Raw genomic sequence first — 20,736 nt, forward strand, 5'->3', positions numbered from 1 at the left:
CAGATTCCCCTACAAAAGGTTCTAAGCACATGGTCAGAAGCCATCAGTATCACTCAGCTTACTATTTCACAAAACATCCAGTCAAGTTGTGAACAATTCTGATCACGAGAGCTCTGTGTTCTTCCAAATGGTTTTTCCTTTGGTCTTAGTGTGGTTCTCAGGAGCCAAACACAACCATCTAAACTTCTACTAAGAACTCTGCAGTCGGCCACCATGTCTCCCCCTAGACAATCCTTTCCTGGAAGAGCGTGGCACAGTATGAACTTCCCTCAGCATCTTAATAGACTGATTTAGACCACAGAATCTGTGGTCTGCAGAATCTCTATTTAGATGCAAGTCCTTAGAGTGCATTATAGCTCTGCAACGTGCATGCCCTCTACAATCAGAGCTCAGTAATCGCCCTGCTGACTCCTTGCTTACTGGTAACCTCTTTCTCACCCCAGCGCTATCACCCCTCTCCTCCTCACCCCCACCCTCCCCACACACGACATTTCTAAATCATCAGGCCAAAGGATCCTAACACTGACACCCTTCCAACCCTCTAAATGGGGGAGCTGTCTCTAGAAAACCCCTTGAGACACACGTTTGGAAGGTGAGTGAAACATAAGGGGGATACTTTCTCTGAGTTTGACAAACAGGTTAAAGGGCAAGGAGAGTGAACCATGACCGTCCGGAGACAGATCCTTTCTCCCCCACTTCCCCACAGCGCTGAGGCAGACAAGCGCTCCCCGCTGGATGTGCCCAGGACAGACAGCGCACGCAGGGCGGGTCAGGGACGACGCGCCTGAGCAGGGCGGATTCCCAGCAGCTGGTTTCCCCGAGTCCGCGGTGGGGCCTTGGGGACGGCACAGCGACGCTAAGGCGCCAGCAGCTGCCTCGCCAGCTGCCCCCGTGCCCGCCCCTCAGACTGGTGCTCAAAGGAAATCAGAGGGCGAAAGAAGCTGGCAAGAGTGTCAGAAAATACCGCAAAGGAGTCCTTAACAAAGTTCTCTAGGTGTTTCTTGCCGGCCGGTGCCTGCGCTTCGTTGTCAATACCATGGACAGCACCCGCGAACCGACTCAGGGGCGCTCGGACGCCGCTGGCTTCTGGCAGGTCTGGCAGCGCTTTGACTCAGAGGGTGAGTAAAACAAGCCACCTGTACAGCCTTGCTGAAAGGACCTAGAGCCTCCTCTTCCCCATACGTCTTTCCCTGCAGAAAGTTGTCTTCCAGCGCTGTTAACGCAACATACCAAACGCAGTATACCTAACAGACGTCTGATACTGGAGCTGCACTTCTCGGTACCTTGTGAACGTTCAGGGTGGGAGGAGGGACCTGAAATTACACCCCGGCCCCCACCCCCCAACGCGCGCGCGCGCGCGCGCGCGCGTGTGTGTGTGTGTGTGTGTGTGTGTGTGTGTGTGTGTGTAGTGATATACCGTATACATAATGACAAATATTTTATATATTAGAGGCTTGTGGGCTGACACTCGGGTATCTGAAGTCAGCCCTCTATGACATTTTTACTCAAATGCTCATTTTTACTCAATGACTTTGTTGTGTAACCCCCAGTCTCTCAAAGAGAGGGTGAATTTTATCAGCTTTCAAAAAGACACTACCCTCACTCCCCAAAAAACTATTTGAAAAGAACTACTTACATTTGCTTTGTCTTCATTAAAAAAGAAACATAAAGGAAATATCTAAAGTGTGCGTTTTAACCTTGCAAACTAAGATTCAATACTTACATCTCTTAAATTTTTCCAAGACTGCAAAATCCTTGGGTTAGAGTTTATTCTAAAACTCATGTTTATTTGTGGATTAAAATTCATGTATAAATAGCTTTCCTTTCCCCACTATTTGTACAAACCACAGCACAAAGCACTGACTCTCAAATGTGTATTTGCTATTCACATCCATGTCATCTAGAGGTAGATACCGGCACTTAATTAGAGTTACAATAGATAGTGTCCATGGGGATTTTATAAATTTGAGATTAAAAACAAATTTAGATGTTAAGTGTTAAATACTAAATGTCACACGTTATTCTGTGTAAGTGACTATTATTTATGGATACCTTCTTGCATTTAGAAAAAGGTTACATAGAAGAGAAGGAGCTGGATGCTTTCTTTTACCACATGTTGCCGAAATTTTGTACTGATGTAAGTACTTGTGCCACTAAGCATTAATTTATGTTCTCTTAGTGAATTCTAAAAAGCATCCAAGTCTTATGTTGATTTGTACCTATTAATCGCATCTGATCTCTTTTCTTCCTTGCATGTAATTTTTCTCCCTCTCCTAGCAGCACAGAGGGATTTAGGTAGGTTTTATGAGGTTCAGCTGTAGCATTTGACATGCTGGTCACTGACTTTTAGTGTGACATCTGTCATCCACTCAGAGATTTTAACTGTAGATTCAAACAACCCTGTTTTGAACGTCTCCTTGGTTATGTCTCTGCTAATGGATTTAAACCTAGAGATAAGGTAGCTCACTTTGCTCAGAAAGGTGCAAAAGATGTTAAGAGCTTTTGAGGCTCTGGGTGTTTAGTGCCTTTAATATTACTTGGATAGCAAACCACAAACAAACCATTCAAAAGCATTTTTCATTTTGTTAGAAAGGTTACAAATTTCTTAGGAAATGGCAAACCAGAAAATAATAAACATTCCCAGAGCCCAAGTATAAATGTAAACCAATCCATCCAGTGTCCATATCCCTCCCTGACGGTAAATCTCGCCTTGAGAGATGCAGATTACCTTTTGATAAGCCCTGTACCAAAGCAGAGGAAAAATGCACACAGAGACGCACCAGCCTGGGGCTGGGATAACCTGGTAAAGACTCCATCAGGGGATACATGGGAAGAGGAGTAGCTCTGGAGACAATAGTGTTTAAAACGAATTGTGGCGACAGCTTATCCTCAGCCATAGTTGTTTACATGGAAGAATACTGGAGTGCATCACACTTTCACGTAGGAGCCCAGTGCGGAGAACAAGCAGCTTGGGGACGCTGTTTCTGGGGGAAGGGCAGTCAGCTCAGAGTAAGAGAGGCTGCCATCTGCCTCTAACAGCCACACACAGAACTCGTAGTCACCCTCTCTCGCCCGCAGCCCGTCTGCCTCTCGTTTTCTATCTCTCTTCTGATCTCTTTCTCTTATGTTTCTACCCATTTCTGTTTCTCATTCTGTTTCATGGCTCTCCTCTCCCATCATCTCTTTTTTTTCCCCATCATCCCTTGACTTTCTCTGTGACTTCTCTGTCTCTCTCTCTCAGCTCTGTTTCTCATGTCTCTCCATCTGTCTTTGTCCCTCTCCTGTCTCTGCTTCTCCTGCTTTCTATCTTCAGTCTGTTTTTCAAGCTCTCTCATTGTCACTCCTCTCTTTTCTTCTCTCTTTCCTATCTCTCTTTGCCCTTCATTTCTTTTCTTTTATCAGTTTCTCTCCTCTCCTTTTCTCTTTCCTTCCCTTATCTCTCTGTCTCTGCTTTGCTGCCACTTACTACTGTAAATGCAAAGGATCGTGTCATTCCAGAACCCATGGGTCTGACACCATTTTATCAAACATGACAGGAGTATTTGAGGAAAACAAAATGATGGAGGCAAAACCATTCGAAGTCTTGCAATAAACTGGACGGTCAGAAACTAAACCCCAGAGACTTGGAACGTCACACCTTTTCAGAAAGCTCCTTGCTTTAGTGATTTAAAGGAGGAGAAAAGTTGCTATCACTATTGAAACTGAAAGTGTCTAATTTTCAGTCATGGGATGAGGGGTAGGGCTTCTCAAACACTGGGGTCTGCTCTAGACTGAGGACACTGCGAGCTGCCTTCTTCTGGGGCTTGGGCTGACTTCAAAGGCATCGTTCCCATCAGTGAGGGAGAAGGTGGATGCCATCTCCCGTAGCTTGCCTGATCTTGTCATCACCCCTCCCTCAGATCTGGCCCATGGCCTCACCTTCTCACACATGGACAGGCATGGTCCTCGGAGGAAAGGAAACAACAAATGACTCACCAGTCTGCTGTGCAACTGTGTTCAGTGCAGGCATTCCTGAGTCCAGAGGCGAAGGGGTTGGAAAGCTGCAGAGTCCCTAGGCCAGTGCCTAAGAATTAACTGTGTTTGTTAACGTGCAAAGCCCCAGGTCCCACCTCTTAGGTATTTCAGTACATTTGGGGGTCTGTCTGGGGTCTTGCATTTTAAAAGCACCCTGAGTCACACTGCATCTTCTTTCACTCTGTTCCCTCCAGGAACAGTGATTACCTGTCAGACAGGGGGCTGTAATATAATTAGGCCAGTCCTGCTGAGTTGTGGCTGTAGCCCCAGGTACCTCTCCTCAGCACTTGGCAAAGGAGACAGGTTTTGGAGCCAGGGGATAAGCCGTTTAAACTGTTAATCAGAAATGCTGTCATCTGCCATTGTTTCCTTTCAAAATGCTGAGGCATTACCCCAGGGAACATAGTTACAGGGACCTTCACTGGGCGTTCCATGATACCGGGACAAGTATGATTAAGGAAACTGTTCCTAATTCTGGACTTTTTTTCCTGCTGAGAAATGAATAGGCCCTAAGTATGTCCTTAACAAGAGGACATGTCCCTCTCAGCGGAGGGATAATCACCACTTGTGACACCTACTTTTAATCAGTGATGCCCCACTGAGTACAGAAGCAGCAGCGGGGGGCCTCCATGACCAGGCAGCCCCTCACTCTGGTGTCTAAGTGTGACAAGCAGTTCATCAGAGGCCTGAATAGCTCTACTTTTCTCCCCTGATTAGCGAGTCACAGAGACCTTGGGGGAAGGAATTTGAAGATTTCTAACAGCAAGCTGCCTGCTAGTCAATCTTGGAGAGCAGCCGGCCTGCTTGTAATTACGTTCCTCACAGCCTCTGAGGGGACTGACCTAATGGAACCATCGGCTGCTCCTGCTGCTTCTGTTACTCACTCCCCTCTTATCTCCGCCTTTTGTCTTTTCAAACACTCAGAACTGGCCTCTGAACCAGGTCCAGATCTAGCCAGTGTGTTGCATAGCATTGCTTTCTGGGGCTGTGCATGCATGCTTCACGTACAGATTGTAGCACATCCTGGGCCTGTTTCAATGCTTCAGAGATGATAAATACTCTGCTGGGGCCTAGAGTCTCAGACAAGGCGAGCAGGGTTGGTGCTGATGGGAAATTACAACAGAGGGAGCCCTAGACTCTTTTGCTTTAGGTCCAAGGGATAATCATGGACTTTGGAGTTAGAGGTCTGAGAGGACGGAAGTCAAGTTTCTGTGCCTTCAAACTAAAGGTCGAAGGCCAAGCTGAAATCCAAAGTGAAGACCCACTTTCTTGCGTGATTTCCATTGCGATTTTCCTGTATGATGCACATACACACTCATACAAGCCACACAATCTACGGCGCCAAGACTACAGAGGCTAATTTCTCGGTACTTAGTGGAGTGTCAAATGAGGAAACCTGGTTGGCAGGGATACTGTAGTAGTATTAGGGAGAATAAATTTAGTATAACTGATCTAGTCTGAAGTCTAGGAATACGGCACTGTTTGGGAGTATCTGTGCCTCTCAGCCCCTACATCAAAATTCATTCTCCATTGTTAATTATACCTGTCACGTTTCTTTGTAATAACCCTGCCGCCCACTGATGAAGAACAATTTAATGTGTGGAAAAGGTTGTACAAGGAAGGGATATGTGACGTCTTCAGTAGTTCAATGATTATTTCTTTGGTTTCCTCTTTAATTATTTTCCCCTAATTATTCTTTTCCTTGGCGAGACCAAGATTAAAAGAATAAACTCTAGCAAACTGGGGACCCAGAAGAGCTGGACTTTTCAATTAGAAAAGAATAAAAAAAAACCTCTGAGTTCTTGGGAAGAAAGTTTATATGTTCATTACAATACAATCTTTTGTCACAACCAAATATAGAATGATGTTCAAATTCATTCTATCAACAGTCTAGTCTCTAAGCTTCTCTTCATTCATATTTTAGGAGCTCACTAGCTAAAAGTCTTACCTAGTTAGGATTCTGATTAGTGGTTATTTGTTTAAGAAATCTCCATCTCTCTCTCTCTCTCTCTCTGTCACTCTCTCTGGTGTGCAACTTGGTGGGATCACTTTCAGTGGCTAAGTAACTTACTTTCCAGGTTAGACTAACATAATTATCAGGCCATATACTCTGAATATTTGATATCCTAACTACATTTTTGGAATCTCAGTGGCTTTAATGTGGTTCTGTCTGGCCCACTATAGGATGCAGTCATGGAAGAAAATGTGCAGAAGATGAAACAACAATTTACGTCTGCCCACAATGTCTCTAAAGACGGTCGCATACAGATGAAAGAGGTACCTTTTATGACTGTAACTTTCTTGACTGTACCTTCTTGGGCTATAATTTTTTCTGAAGAATAATGAAAGTTTTACATTTGATTGGAAAATTAGAACCCTCTGCAAGGCAGCTGGGTTACATAACATTTCTGAAGTACTCACTTTTCCTTTTTCATCAGCTTAATAACAAAGAGTATATGATGCTTCCATCATTTTATTTCGGTCAATCAATGTTTGTACTTATTTTATAATTGGGGAATTGATATGCTGGAGGCTGGAGGCTTTTCAGTTACTTGATCTAATATTTGTCTCCTTCCACAGTGTCCTGTTCAAATTCAACCTTGACATAAGGGAAAACGTACTGACAATAAATGAGTTTAAAGTTCAGTATCGGTTCCCAATGGACATTGGAAAGATCAGTCCGTGAACGTCATTAAAAACTAAACAGAAAGCAGCCGCCTCTACTTCAACTCAAGCCACACTTACTAAGTACCTACTAAAGCGAGGAACTGTGTTAGACATGCAGCGCCAGGCACAGTCTATCTTTAACCTGATAATTTTTCCTTCCAGTTACAAAAAGGTTTCCAGTTTAGAAAGGATTTCCACACATATTATGTTACTTTATCCCCACAGTAGCTATAGAAGATGGACATGGAACATTAGCTCTATTTTACTGATGAGGAAGCTAAGTTACTTTCCTAGCATCGTATGGCCAGTAAGTGGCACTGGATTAAGTTGTAACCCACTTATAGGTATGAATCTATACAGGTTTATTCTATAGAGTTATAAATCCATACATAAAAATGAGCTGCTAGGGGCTTCCCTGGTGGCGCAGTGGTTGAGCGTCCGCCTGCCGATGCAGGGGACGCGGGTTCGTGCCCCGGTCCGGGAGGATCCCACATGCCGCGGAGCGGCTGGGCCCGTGAGCCGTGGCCGCTGAGCCTGCGCGTCCGGAGCCTGTGCTCTGCAACGGGAGAGGCCACAGCAGTGAGGGGCCCGCGTACCGCAAAAAAAAAAAAAAAAAAAAAAGAGCTGCTATGAAAGTAAGATATTTATTTCATAGACAAAACTGCCTGCTAGACATATGACCTGAAACCTGAAGAGCTAGTCTCTTAGTGCTGTCATACTTAGTCATTATTGTTGGTGAAAATAGTAATTTTTCTTTAAAAAGTTATAACAAGGCAAGATTATGTCTTCTTATAAAAAATAGACATGTTCACACCAGGAGGCTGCCTTTTCAGAAAACTACTAAGCTAAACTCCAGATTTATGACTGTAGCTATTTCCAAAGTTTTCACTAAAAGGCAAAAATTATTTATATAACCAATAATTGCATTATAATTGATGTAAATGTATCAGTGTATTGATTAATGGAAAAGTAATTGTACGCATCAAGGTAGAATAACCAAAGTATTCATAATTACATGTTCACAGTTACATTCTCTAGCCCATAGAACGGAGCATAGCGTATAGTGGCACTCAATAAATATTTGTTAACTTAATAATAAATGAATGAAACATGGTAAATAATGAAAAACTATGCCATTATCTTACCAATTACTGGTAGACCTTCCTGAAGCAATTGGGAACTTGGCAAAAACTTTGGCATCCGTGCCAACCATTCTGTCATGGAGTCCTGCCAATGAGCATAACTGAGGTTGTCTGTAGAGAAGCTGATGGTATAGGACTGCTTTGGTCCCCTGAAAACCTCATGAGTCTGTGAGTGTAAAGAGTAGCAAGGTCTCTCCTACTGTCTCCTGCTATACCACTGGCCATTTCTCTTACTCCAATTACAGGTACTTGTGACATAAAATCAGCTCACCTGAACACATTTGAGCTATTTTAGCACAAAACAAAATGGGAAAGGAGTCGCATCTAAGAGCCAAAGTGAAGCTTGGGGATGATCTGTGTCCAGGGCTCCTCTGTGCCACTCTGGTCAAACTGAAGACGGAGTGCGGTCTAGAGACTTAGGGCTGGTGAATTACATTTTAATTTGGTTTCTCAGCCTGTGCCACCCCATGCGAAAACACACTTAGTCCTGAAGAGCAGCTCGCAGCTCACCTTGTGTGGTGGGTAGGAAAAACACAAAGTCGACAGGTGAAATATGAAACCTTGGCCAAGTGATTTCATCTCTCTGAGCCTCAAGTTCATCGTCTTCATCCACAGAGCAGTTACCACGGACTAACTTTTTAATGGGTATCAGGGACTTTGCTAAACAGTTTATAAACAGTGCCTCACCTGACTTTTAGTCTTCACATGAGCACCAGGATATAAATATTATTATCTCCATTTTACAAATGAGGAAATTAAGGCACAGAGGTATCAATTAAATTGTCCAAGATCAAATAAGAGGTGAATACGGAGAAGGAAGGAACCACACTAAAGCCAAAGCCAGCTTTGTGCTGCCTCCCATTCGTATTAAAATGCCAATACTCATATCTACCTGAAGGATTGGTGTGAGAATTTAATGAGGTGATAGATGAAAAGGACATTGCCAGTGCCTGCCATGTAGTAGGTATTCAATCTATGACAGCTGTTATTAACACGATGTGCCCTTGAGCTGACCTACATCCAACTAGAGAATATGAATGGGAGTGTGGGCTAATCAGTCCTACAACCTAGCAGAAGCTTTTGCTCTGGACTTCCTCTGTAGCACTGAACAAGATGCTGGGAGAACTATGGTTATAGAAGAAATGGCCGTTGTTTATGGGGGACAATTCAGAAAGGAGACAGTATACACTGAAATACCATAGGTTTGGCAAAGAACCCAGCCAAACGTGCCTATGAGCTGAAACAAGTATTACCATCACATAGGGGAAGACATGTTACCTTTGTTCATGGGAGCAAGGGAAGTCAGTCAGTAGAACTGGTGCTCATATAGACGGCTGGATGGTTAAATTTACCACAAGTGAACCAACTTTGAAAGTATCATATAGATGCTAATAATATAAAAGAATATAAACCATAGCCAACTCAAGAATCAAGCCAAACAGCAATCATTCCTGATTGTGTGTACGGCACCGAAGTGATCTGTATACACAGCATCTCACCAGCACAGCACAGGGGTTAAAAGTGTGGGCTTAGCTGAGGTCCTGACTCCACCACTTACTAACTACATAATGATGGCAAGCTCCTTATCTCTGTGAAGCCCAGTTTCCTTAACTAATAAATAATAATAATGATGTGTTATGCACCCTATAGGTTGTTCGGATTAAATGAGTTAGCATATATAAGTATTTAGAACAATTCATGGCACATATAAAAATTACTGGGTGTTTTTTTTTTCTACTATAATTACAGAGTTGTTAATATAAAATTGGAGCCTCTCAGAATAAGGTCTGGAACATTTTAAGCACTAACACATTTATTATTAAATAATAATAAAGATGATTATTATTATTTTGTATTGTAAGCTCATGGAAGACAGATACTCATAGTGTTTCACACCTAGAAGGGTGCAATACTTCTTGAAAGAATCAATGAATCCAAAATGACAATCAAGGGCGCGGAACTACGTGTTGGGCTCTCCATCCTGAGAGATCCAAGCCCTTCTGCCCTCTGATATGTTCCTTGATGCCTTTTACCCACGGAGCACTGGCCAGTGTCACCAGCTGCTATTTCCCCCTTTTCCTTTAGCTTGCCTGCATGTTCTTGTCTGAGGATGAAAACTTTCTTCTGCTCTTTCGCCGGGAAACCCCCTTGGACAGCAGTGTGGAGTTTATGCAGGTAAGCGTTTGGTTGTGTCTCTATGGAGGGTGAGGCCAGGATTCCAGCCACCTGCTGTGGCTGCCACCACTCCTGCCCAGTCCCCAAGGGAGAGCTGCCCACAGAGGACAAGACCATGCAAAGAAGCCCTTGTGTGGAGCCTGGACTTTGGCCCCAAGCCCCAATGTGCTCTCTCAGTGTGCTGACCCGGGCTGCCCCTGAGCTGACAAACTCCTTAGCCTGGGCTAGAGGAAGGCTTAGACGAGGGGCCCGGCAGGTACCTGAGGCATGTAATGGGAGGGTAGGGAGGGGGCCGTGGAGCCTGGAGAGCACATGCCCATCAAGAGCCCAGAGTCCTGTGAGCTCCAGCCAACTGCTGCCTTCTGAGAATGCAGCCTAGGCATCTAGACTCTATGGAAAACTACTTTTTTTTTTTTTTTTGCGGTACGCAGGCCTCTCACTGCTGTGGCCTCTCCCGTTGCGGAGCACAGGCTCCGGACACGCAGGCTCAGTGGCCATGGCTCACGGGCCCAGCCGCTCCGCGGCATGTGGGATCTTCCCGGACCGGGGCACGAACCCGTGTCCCCTGCATCGGCAGGCGGACTCTCAACCACTGCGCCACCAGGGAAGCCCGAAACTACTTATTTTTAACTGTTGGCGACTGATTCTAGTTTTGAAGGCACAGTATGGTCAAAATACAACTGATTAGAGGGCTGATCCAGCCAGCAGGCATCTCTTTGCAATCACTGCGCCAGAATAAAACCAAAAGGCAGAATCGATGGCTCGTCTTATCTCCTCTTTCAGCCTCTAGGTGTTACTGTCTGTGGGTGAAAAAAGACCAGGGAAGGCAGAGCAGGGTGTCTTCAAGGCCAGAGCGGCAGATTCAAGACAGCTCCTGCACCCAGGGCCCCATTCCTGAAAGACTTACCAGGTCCCCACTTAGGAGATAATAACTTGGCACCCTTGTGCACTACTGTATTTATCTTCGGGCCAAGTGGAAGTTATGAGAAATGGAGCAAGCACTTGCATAGACAATTCACAGAAGAAATATGAACAGACAATTGATATATAACAGTAACCAAAGAAATGCAAATTAGAAACAACTAACTCTTCCAAAGTGGTAAAGACTTTAAGAGGATCAACAAAAAGACACAGCACTGGCAAGCAAGCACTGAGACTTGCTCTTGCTATCCTGGTAGGCACGCGCACTGGGATAATTTTATGGAAAGCGATTTTGCAAAAATGTAATCAGGATTCTTTAAAATTTCATAATCCAGAGTTAATTAAAAAAAATCTTTACCCTTTGACTCAATAATTCTACTTCTCCAAGCATCTATGTTAAGGATATAATCAGAGATGCAGACAAGTTTTCTACACAATGATGTACATTAAATATTTCTGTTACTTAGTATAGTTAAAACTGAAAATAACATAAATGCTTAACAATGAAAGAAAAATTATGATACATTCATACAATTCATTCATTCCACAAATACTTATGTGCCCCTGCAGTATGCCAGCAACTGTTCTACGCCCTGGAGATTCATGAGAGAAAAACCCCATGTGGAACTTTATGCATCACTGAAAATCAAGTTTTCAAAGACTATCTAATGACAAGAAGGAAGTGCACTACGGTGTTAAGAAACAAAATTGTATATGCGTTATGATCTTAACTTTGCTTAAAGAATTATTTACCCTAACACCCATGTAAATAAGACAACGGGTAAATACACACTAGATAAATATTGGGTTTTTTAGGGGTAAGATTTTGGATAATATTTATGTTCCCTGTACTTCTGTATTTTCCAACTGTGTAGAATCATTCTATTATTTACAGATTATTTTAAATGACATTTTCAAAATAATTTTAGTTGTGTTTAAGAATGCTCACAGAAAATTTTGAATGAAAATAATAGACTACCCAAGTGCGTAGGCCATATGACTTCCCCTTCATTTTGTCACATATATAACAGAAACACAATGAAAAGGAAACACATAGAAATGACAAGTGACTATCTTGGGGTAGGAATTTCAGAAGATTGTAGTGTTTTATATTTCAGTAATTTCGTACAATAAATATGACTTGCTTTTATAATCAGCAGAAAGTATTAAAATGTTATGCCTGTGTAGGCTTGAATAATCTTGAGAAATGGGAAAAAGAAAAGTTCCATATGCCATTTCCATCTTTTTTTTAAAAAAAAAAAACTTTCTCCATTTTTCCTCTCTCCCTTCTAGTTTGTCAATTTCTTCTGTCAAGAAGTGCTTTCTCTACCCAATTAAAAAAAATATTTTGGATTCTTGAATTCTTTTTTTAAAATTAAATTTGTTATAACCTATGTACTCTCCTATATATTTTAAGAAATCCTACCTTAATGTCTTTATATTCCCCCTGAACTACAGGACCTTAAGACACTTTAACTATCAGCTCACTTGCCATTATTGTCCAGAATATTAGTTCTATCTTGTTTTCTTTAACCCCACAAATTTTATGCTAACAAGATGTTTCCATTTGCCCACATGTTTCCCATTGTGTTTGTACATCATTCCTTCTTCATCTTAGATTTTCCTCCTTTGTGTTCCTCCTTCCTGGAGTATACCCTTTACCAAGAGTCTGTTGGTAATAAACTCTGTTTTTGTTTGCCTGGAAACCTTTTTGCTTTCATTCTTTAAAGACAGGCATATATAGTAGTCACATAAAGATCTTTGGCCCACCAATAGCTCAGTTGCAGTAAAACTGTAAGATAAGTTAGATGGAAAATGTTTGGAGAACAGCATAAAAAAGCAGGTTAAAATGTTTTTGTGTTTTGAAATTGTCATTCTTAGTTCTGGTATAGTCACACCATTAAAGTTAGGATATAAATCACATTTAACCAGGTGATTTTCTAAGCCTGGTTAGGTTCAGGCAGAAACGTTGGTGACAGGGACTGAAAGGGGCAATGTTTCTGAACACTTCTCACTAAGTATCAGCATCTCCTACTATCCCTGCAAGATATTCAGGCAGGACCCTAGTTGTGATCTAGAATTAAGGTCCCTGCAGTTGATGACTCAGGAAACCCATTCCACATCAATGAAACATTTGTCAATTAAAAAAATACTTAATGCTACTTTTTCATTCTGTATAGGAGTTAGGAAACTTGTTAACTTGTGAGGCTTGGATATGGAAAAATCAGAGGTGGTCAAAATCACACCATTTACTAAAGAAAGCAGTTCAATGTTTCCTGAAAAATATTCAGCTGTTCTGTCTTCCAGCTTAAGTAACTGTAACTTCAGCTGGCTGAATGCTGTTTTTTGTGGGGTTTTTTGGCCACACTGCACAGCATGTGGGATCTTAGTTCCCCGAGCAGATATCGAACCCGAGCCACCTGCATTGGAAGCACAGAGTCTTAACCACTGGACTGCCAGGGAAATCCCACGAATGCTGTTCTTAAACCAATGAAAGGGTTGGCTTGCTACTGGGAATTATCAGAGATGTTTTATTCCCTTTACCTGGAGCCAAGACCACAAAGGCAAGATTCCTTAGGGGCCCTTTCTGCCGTGCAATTTATTTTGGGGAAGTTCACCTTTGCATGAAGGTTATTGCTGTTCGGGGTTTTAGTCTTATGGAGGTGCCTCAGTTTGACTTCTCACCTTGGGTGGCCCCAGGATTTGTCTCCTGTCTACCTTGTGTGCAGTTTCCTGATAAAGCTACAGGCTAAGTTATCAGAGATCAGTAGATGTACCTAGGATAGACTTTGGTTTCTGTTTTGTGTTTTCCTATCATGTCAGACCTCTTAGATGTCCCCTCACTTTCTTGCCAGCTGAGCTATGTATGTAAAGAGTTGTTTTTTAGAGTACTCTGCATTTTTAGGAATTTAGTACAAAGAAGATTGCTTGGTTTGCCATATTGCCTCCCACTGAAGGCCATCCCTGGATACCTTTCCATTTTGAACTTTCCATAGCTCCCTTTCAGTGAGTGCACTGTGGTCCTCCTAAGTGGCTCTAAGCGAATGCAGTGAGTCATTTCTAGTGAGTTCTGCCCAAACAATAGCTGTCACCAAAGAAAGGCTAAAATTCTCCATGCAAAGTCTTAGTTGCACCCAGTTAAGTACTATTATCAGATGCTGAACCATAGTAGACAGCAGCATAAGTTGACCCCAAATTATTTGAGGGTAAATGGATTAATGGCTTTTGTGTATTTCAGATTTGGCGCAAATATGATGCTGACAGCAGTGGCTTTATATCAGCCGCTGAGCTTTGTGTAAGTGTTGCCAGGAGCTGTGTCTGGGTGAAGGGCGGGTTTGCTCATCGCTGGGAATTTGATATATATGTATCATGAGATTGATTTCTGTGTTTCCAAGAAACATGGATATGAATTTGTTACTTAAAAAAACTGATTCATGTTTAGAAGGTTTAGAAACTGTATGTTGGATTTATTGCTTGCTAAATGCATTTCAGTTCCTTCCTAAAACAAACGGATCACAATTCTTAAAATACAGCCTCTTGAGATTTTTAGATTTTTATTTGCTCACTAGATAAAATGCAGCTCTTTGCTTGATGTCACAGAACTTCCTCCGAGACCTCTTCCGCCACCACAAAAAGGCCATTTCTGAGGCTAAGCTGGAAGAATATACTGGCACCATGGTGAGTAACTGAGCAATGCGATCTCCATGAGGACGGCTTCTCCGCTGCCTCCTCAGGGCCCAGAAACATTGTCTGGGACAGTGGATGATTCTACCCATTTAGCAAGTTGATTTAGAGCAATTGGGAATCAGATAGATGGGAGATGTGTGTCCCACCTCTGCCATCTTTAGCCATGGCCTTGAGAAACAGTCCAGGCTCTCAACTTTACTTACTTCATCTGAAAAATGGAGATTAATAGTATCTAGTTACTGCGAGGGCAAGTGAGTGGATGCATATGCAGCACTTTGCAGAGCATCAGGGGAATAATAAATGTTCGGTACATGTTAGCTCTTCCGGTAGCGGTTGTCGTGGCCCTTGTTGTCATGATTTCACTCGCCCCTCATGCCACATGACCCCAGGACTATTTCAGCGTCAAAGCTCCCTGGAAAATGGTGAAGCAGGAGAAGCTGCCTTTGGTGAACTCATCCTCATATTCTGTTCCAGTTCCTAACTTGATGCTTTTCTCCCAGTGCTAATCAACACTCTGTATTGAACTGGATCTGGCTTCTCTACCATTCATCTCCCCCCAGGCCCCTTCCCATCCCCAGATGTGGGCTTCATTCCAATCAAACTCTGTAGGTTTCTTAATTAACAAGCAAGGAAATTGCTGGTAGAGGTCAATTTACTTTTTTTTTTTTTTTTTTACTTTTTTTACTTTTTTTTACAAATTACTTGTAAAAGTACTTTACGATTACTTGTGCAATTGCTACACTTATTATAGAAAGAGTTCTTGAGTAGACGCATCTTACCGAACCTTCCGGTGAACAGCCACGGAAGCGCATCACTGAGAGGAGTTTTACGGATCCCTGTTAAAATGTGCACCACTAGGTTCATCTATTTCGGCCTTTAAATGATGTTTCCAAATACTGTATTCATTCTAACAACTCCTTTATAGCACTGGCATTGTTCCTGCTCCTTTGTGTATCTGATGATTGAGGCTTGGAAAGGGTAAGTGACTAAGTCACCACCAAGTTGAATCCCTAGACTCGTTTTATAAAAATCAGATTAACTGGGAAAGGTTAAGTTGCCTAGCCTAAGGCACCAGTTACACTGGAAGTTGGGCTCTCCTGGCTTTCAACCCTGCATCTTCCTGGCTCTCACTCTGTACTCTGACTACTCCAAATGCTGCTTCCAGCCAAGGGCATTAGCCCAGGGAAGGAAGAATGTGCTCTTGACCATGACGCCTTGTAAATGGCCTGGACAGGAGCAAAGCTGATGCCAAGGACAGAGTCACACCCCAGGCCAGGGTCTCAATCAAGGAAATTATCTGGCTTTCTACTATGTTGACTTGTCGTAACAGCATGCAAAACGCTGTTTGAAATCCTGAGTAAATAGGTACTTAGCACTAAGGAGTGAAAGTTCCAGTGAAACCCTCTAATAGAATAAATAATCTGAAAAAGGAAATTAGACTGAAAACTGCCTGGGGGAGAGAATAACAAGGAGATTATTCTTCCAGTTGGGCATTTTTTTCAACATTGATTTAACGATGTTAGCACTGGCTGTTGTTATCTTGATTTTATTAATGTATAAAACAGGCCCTACACAATGAAATGCTTGCATTTAGAATCTCCAGCGTGTTTCCAGTATTTCTTTGAATACCTTTGACTCTGAGGGGCTTCCCTCCACCTCCAACTAGAATACTAAGCCACTGCTTTCTGACTTTTTAACACAGCTTGGCTATTTTTTCCTTACTTTTCTCCACCTGGTTCTTGCTCATCCTTCAAGATTTAGTTAGACGTCATCTTGCCCTAGAAGATCTTCCATAACCTTCTTCTATAGTGGATCCAAGTGCCTCTCGTCTGTGTCCCTATATTATCTTGTGTATTTCACTGTCATAACATCATAGTCATCCATGTAATTCATTCCACAAATATTCCTTAAAATCTGCTATGCCTCAGGCACTCTTCTAGTCATCAAGGATTCAACAGTGAGTGAAACAGACAAAGGAGAGACTGACACTAACAATAAACACAATAAATAATAAATTACATTTCATGATAGAGGGTAATAGTGTGATGGAAAAAATTGAAAAGTAGACCAGGCAGTGCCAGCAGGGCAGCTAGGATGGGAGCCTGGGGAGGTGTAATTTTCAATAGGGTGGTCAGGGGAGGCCCTTCAAGAAGATGCAACGTGAGAAAGGACCGAAGGTGCAGCCAGCAGCGTCCCTGGGTCAGGGGTGTGCCGGCATTTCCAGGAACAGGAAGAGACCAGGGTGGCTGGATCAGAGTAAGCAAGGATGAGATGTAGGCCAGAGCAGGTTGGGCTTTTGGGGCCACTGTGAGAACTTGGGGTTTTAGTGGGAGGGAGATGGAGAGCCACTGGAGGATTTGAAGCAGAGGATCCCATGATCTAGCTGCTGTGTTGAGAAGAGCCCGAAATGGGCAAGGAGGGAATCAGGAAGCCCTGTTAAGAGGCCATTGCTCCATCCAGGTGAGAGAGGATGGCAGCTTGGACCAGGGTCGGGTAGCAGAGGAGGTGAGAACTAGATCTGTCTGAAGACGGAATCAGTAGGGTTTCCTGATGAAGCAGCTGGGAGTCAAGGATGACACTGCCACTGTCTATGGATCCTGTACTCCACTAGGCTGTGATTCCTCAAGGGCAAGGTGGCATCTTATCTTTGCGTTCTCAGCCCTCCCGCGGAGCCTGGCACACAGTGGGCTACTTAATGCGAATTGTCTGAACTGAATTTTCAGTTATTACCTCATAAACAGCTAAGAATAAACCCTAACAATAGGACTAAACTTTGCCCTTGGGGCCCTCCTGCCTCCCTTGTCCGTGTTCCTTGGGACCCTCCAGCTCCATCACGACTCTCGATCCCTCTTGAGGTGCCTCGCATACTGCATACTGCACATCGCAGCATTTTGCCCAGACCCAGCTTTCCTCAAGCAGTGCTTCATGTTCCGAAATTCTCCTTTTTCTCTTTCCTTGTTTAAAACCAGACCCTCCAGGGCAGAACCAGAAAGGGAGCCTGGAAGTGCTGAGCTCCCTCCTTATGTCTCTCAATGGGGTCCTTCATCACAAAGAGTCACCCAGAAGGATCCCAACCAGGCAGTGGGTAGGAGCCGTGCTGAGCCCAGGGGACAGAGACAGACAGGGAGATGGGAGCCCCGAGCTGACGACGGGAGGTAGGAGGGACAGGAGTGAGGGCTAGAGCTGGAGGCATGGAGACAGAGCAGAGCAAATCAAGAAGGGACAGTCAGAGCAGGGCGAGCCTAGTATATGCCCCTGTGGATCTGCAAGTCACATTACTCTGCTCCTTTTCTTAAGCTGGGTCTGAGATGGTTTTTCTGGGCTGAGAGGTAGGGTCTCAAAGTGACCGAGAATATCCCCTCCCTCACCAAAACCCCACTCTCTTAATGCTGCTCTGTCAGGTTAGAATGTGCTCTGGTAAGCTAGTTCATACAAAGATATGAGTTCATTCCTTCAACAAATATTTAGGGAGAACCTACCAAGGAAGATACGGTCTCTGACCTTATGGAGTCTTCCAACTGGGAGGAAATTTGGTAAGAATGGGAAAGGGAGCAAACATCTCCTCTGGTCCCTCCCTTTCATCCCCACTGTGTGCATCACTGCCCTACAGTATCGACCCATAAGTAGGAATTGAGTTCAATTTTCCTTTCAGCCCTTAAATACAGCAATTTCACCTTGAGATCCAATTAAAAGATTCTTGAAAAGTTTTCTGGATTTTTTAAAAAATAAGATGGACTGCAATGAAGCAGCAATTCTAGAGCTTCAGCAAAGGCAGGACAAGAAAAGGTAGGTGGACAAAGGGGAAAGGCCAGGAGAGGGATAAATTAGGAATTTGGGATTAATAGATACACACTACTATATAGATATATAGATATAATAGATAAACAACAAGGACCTACTGTATAGCACAGGGAACTATATTTAATATCTTGTAATAACCTATAATGGGAAAGAATCTGAAAAATATATATACACACACACACATATATGTATAACTGAATCACTATTGTATACCTGAAACATTGTAAATCAACTATACTTCAATTAAAAAAAAGAGGTAGGTGAAAAGAATTAAACTTAAATTTTTTTAAAGATGTCTTCTTAACAGAGTACACACAGTACTTTATTTTCATTGAAACGTAGCCAGTGTTTGCTCTAGTATTAAATATTTTAATCCTAATAATTGAGAGTTCCTTCTGTGCTGGGCCCTGTGTGAAGCACTTTTCAAACATCTTATGATTCTCACATGAACCTTATGAAATAAGTATTTTTAAACCCCTATTTTGTAAATGAAAAAACTGAGGATTACAGGTCAGAGACGATAAGGACGGAGTGGAAATTCAGACCCAAATCCAGCTTCAAACTGTATTCAAACCATAACATTCACATCTGAAAGTCTAAATGTCAAATTATTAAAATGAAAACTTTCAAAAGAGGGAGGGCTGAGCTCTATGAGATCAAGAAGAGACACAAATCCCTATGAATAAAGTGAAGAGCAAGGTGAGGACAAAGCCATGTTAGGAGATTAGGATTCTCTTAGTATTTTTTTTTTTTTTTTTTTGCGGTACGCAGGCCTCTCACTGTTGTGGCCTCTCCCGCCGCAGAGCACAGGCTCCGGACGCGCAGGCTCAGCGGCCATGGCTCACGGGCCCAGCCGCTCCGCGGCATGTGGGATCTTCCCAGACCGGGGCACGAACCCGCGTCCCCTGCATCGGCAGGCAGACTCTCAACCACTGCGCCACCGGGGAAGCCCCTCTCTCAGTATTTTTAAAGATAAGATAATACAGGAGCTCTGACAGCCACAACAGAATTTATTACCCAGAAAAATGGATTTTTCTCCTCATGAAGTCCCTAAATACTCCTAAGAATTGACAACTTCTTAAACGCCAAAATGGAAGCAAATTAATGAAAGAAACAAGAAAGGGTTCCACAAAATTGTTCTGGAGAAAAGAGGAACACTGATTAAACTGGGGAAGGGAGAAAGAGAAGAAGAGTGAATTGTGGCTGCATAAAGCCCCAGGGGTCACATCAGTCAAACATCCCATTATAAGGGGCAGGAGAAGGCAGGGAGGAGAAGTGTAGACTGCTTAGAAAGTCAGTACTGGGCTGAAAAGAAATTTTGCACATCATGCATCAGCCCCGCAGCCCTAGTTGCCCAGAGCGCTTCTCTCCACAGCTCTACGGTTTACATTTAAGAAACCTCAGGCTGGCAGCTCTTACAATGGAATGCCCTGAGCTGAAGAAAACCTATGAAATGAAAAAAGAAATGGCAATGTACACCTCTGATGGCTTTGAGCTTGGATCCAGAAGCTTAGAGTCCTGTGAAGTAGCTGAGGGGAATCCGAGTGGTCTTAAATTGTAAAGGCGACTTATACTTTTCCAATGAACAGATATGGGAACTGGACTACAGTTTGTTTGTTTTTTTAAAGACTCTTTACACTTCCTTAGAGACTTCTGGGTATACTGACTTTTAGAAACTCAACATTCTGAGAAAAACCTTCTAGGATCCGAGCTCTAAGTGATACACCAAGTGTGAAATCACTTTAAGGCTGCTTTAATGGCTTTTTGATGAGCAATGGACACAGTCACAGCAGCACTGCATTAAAGATTTGGTTCTGAGGTTTAGCATCAAATGCTTCACTTAAGAGATGTAACCTACTAATGAATTCAAATTGACCCAAATAAGGATTGGCACACTTGAAAGCTGTCTGAAACATAACAATCAACAAGTCAAGGCAGAACATCCAATCAGAAGAGAAAAGCTGAGGTCTGCAGACCTTGTCTCGTGTAAACTCGTAATTAATGTTCTGTACAAGGAAGGAAACTATTAACAAAATCCAATTATGACATCTAATTAAGAGAGGCTGCCAACACCTGGCAGGGGGAAAGATTAGCTGTCTGAATAGAATATTATTTGGTAATACTGAGCTTTGTAAAATGTAAGCTAATACATGTGGGAGATACTAAGCGCATGTCCCTAATTAGAGCATGGAACTTGAACTACTGTAAAACAATAAAATAAAATCTGAGAATGTGGCAGGCAAAGAGAATACCCCCAGCCTCTACCCTGGTCCCAGCTCTCATCCCTTCATGCCTGGATTAAAGCACCTGCTTCCTTCCCCCTAGGTCT

At 43.0% G+C, this 20,736-nt stretch overlaps 1 protein-coding gene across 1 annotated transcript in view; it reads left to right on the forward strand.

Annotated features, from left to right (window-relative positions):
• Nucleotides 1-1,036: 1,036 nt before the first annotated feature.
• The window catches only part of SCGN (secretagogin, EF-hand calcium binding protein), a 37,207-nt gene continuing 17,507 nt past the window's right edge, over nt 1,037-20,736 (forward strand). The window contains exons 1-6 of the mRNA XM_067755788.1: nt 1,037-1,118; nt 2,067-2,137; nt 6,199-6,291; nt 9,909-9,998; nt 14,158-14,214; nt 14,520-14,597. Coding sequence (XP_067611889.1) covers nt 1,037-1,118; nt 2,067-2,137; nt 6,199-6,291; nt 9,909-9,998; nt 14,158-14,214; nt 14,520-14,597 — 471 coding nt within the window. The remainder of the gene's footprint in view (nt 1,119-2,066; nt 2,138-6,198; nt 6,292-9,908; nt 9,999-14,157; nt 14,215-14,519; nt 14,598-20,736) is intronic.

This window comes from Pseudorca crassidens, chromosome 10 (assembly GCF_039906515.1).
Source record: "Pseudorca crassidens isolate mPseCra1 chromosome 10, mPseCra1.hap1, whole genome shotgun sequence".
NCBI lineage: Eukaryota > Metazoa > Chordata > Mammalia > Artiodactyla > Delphinidae > Pseudorca > Pseudorca crassidens.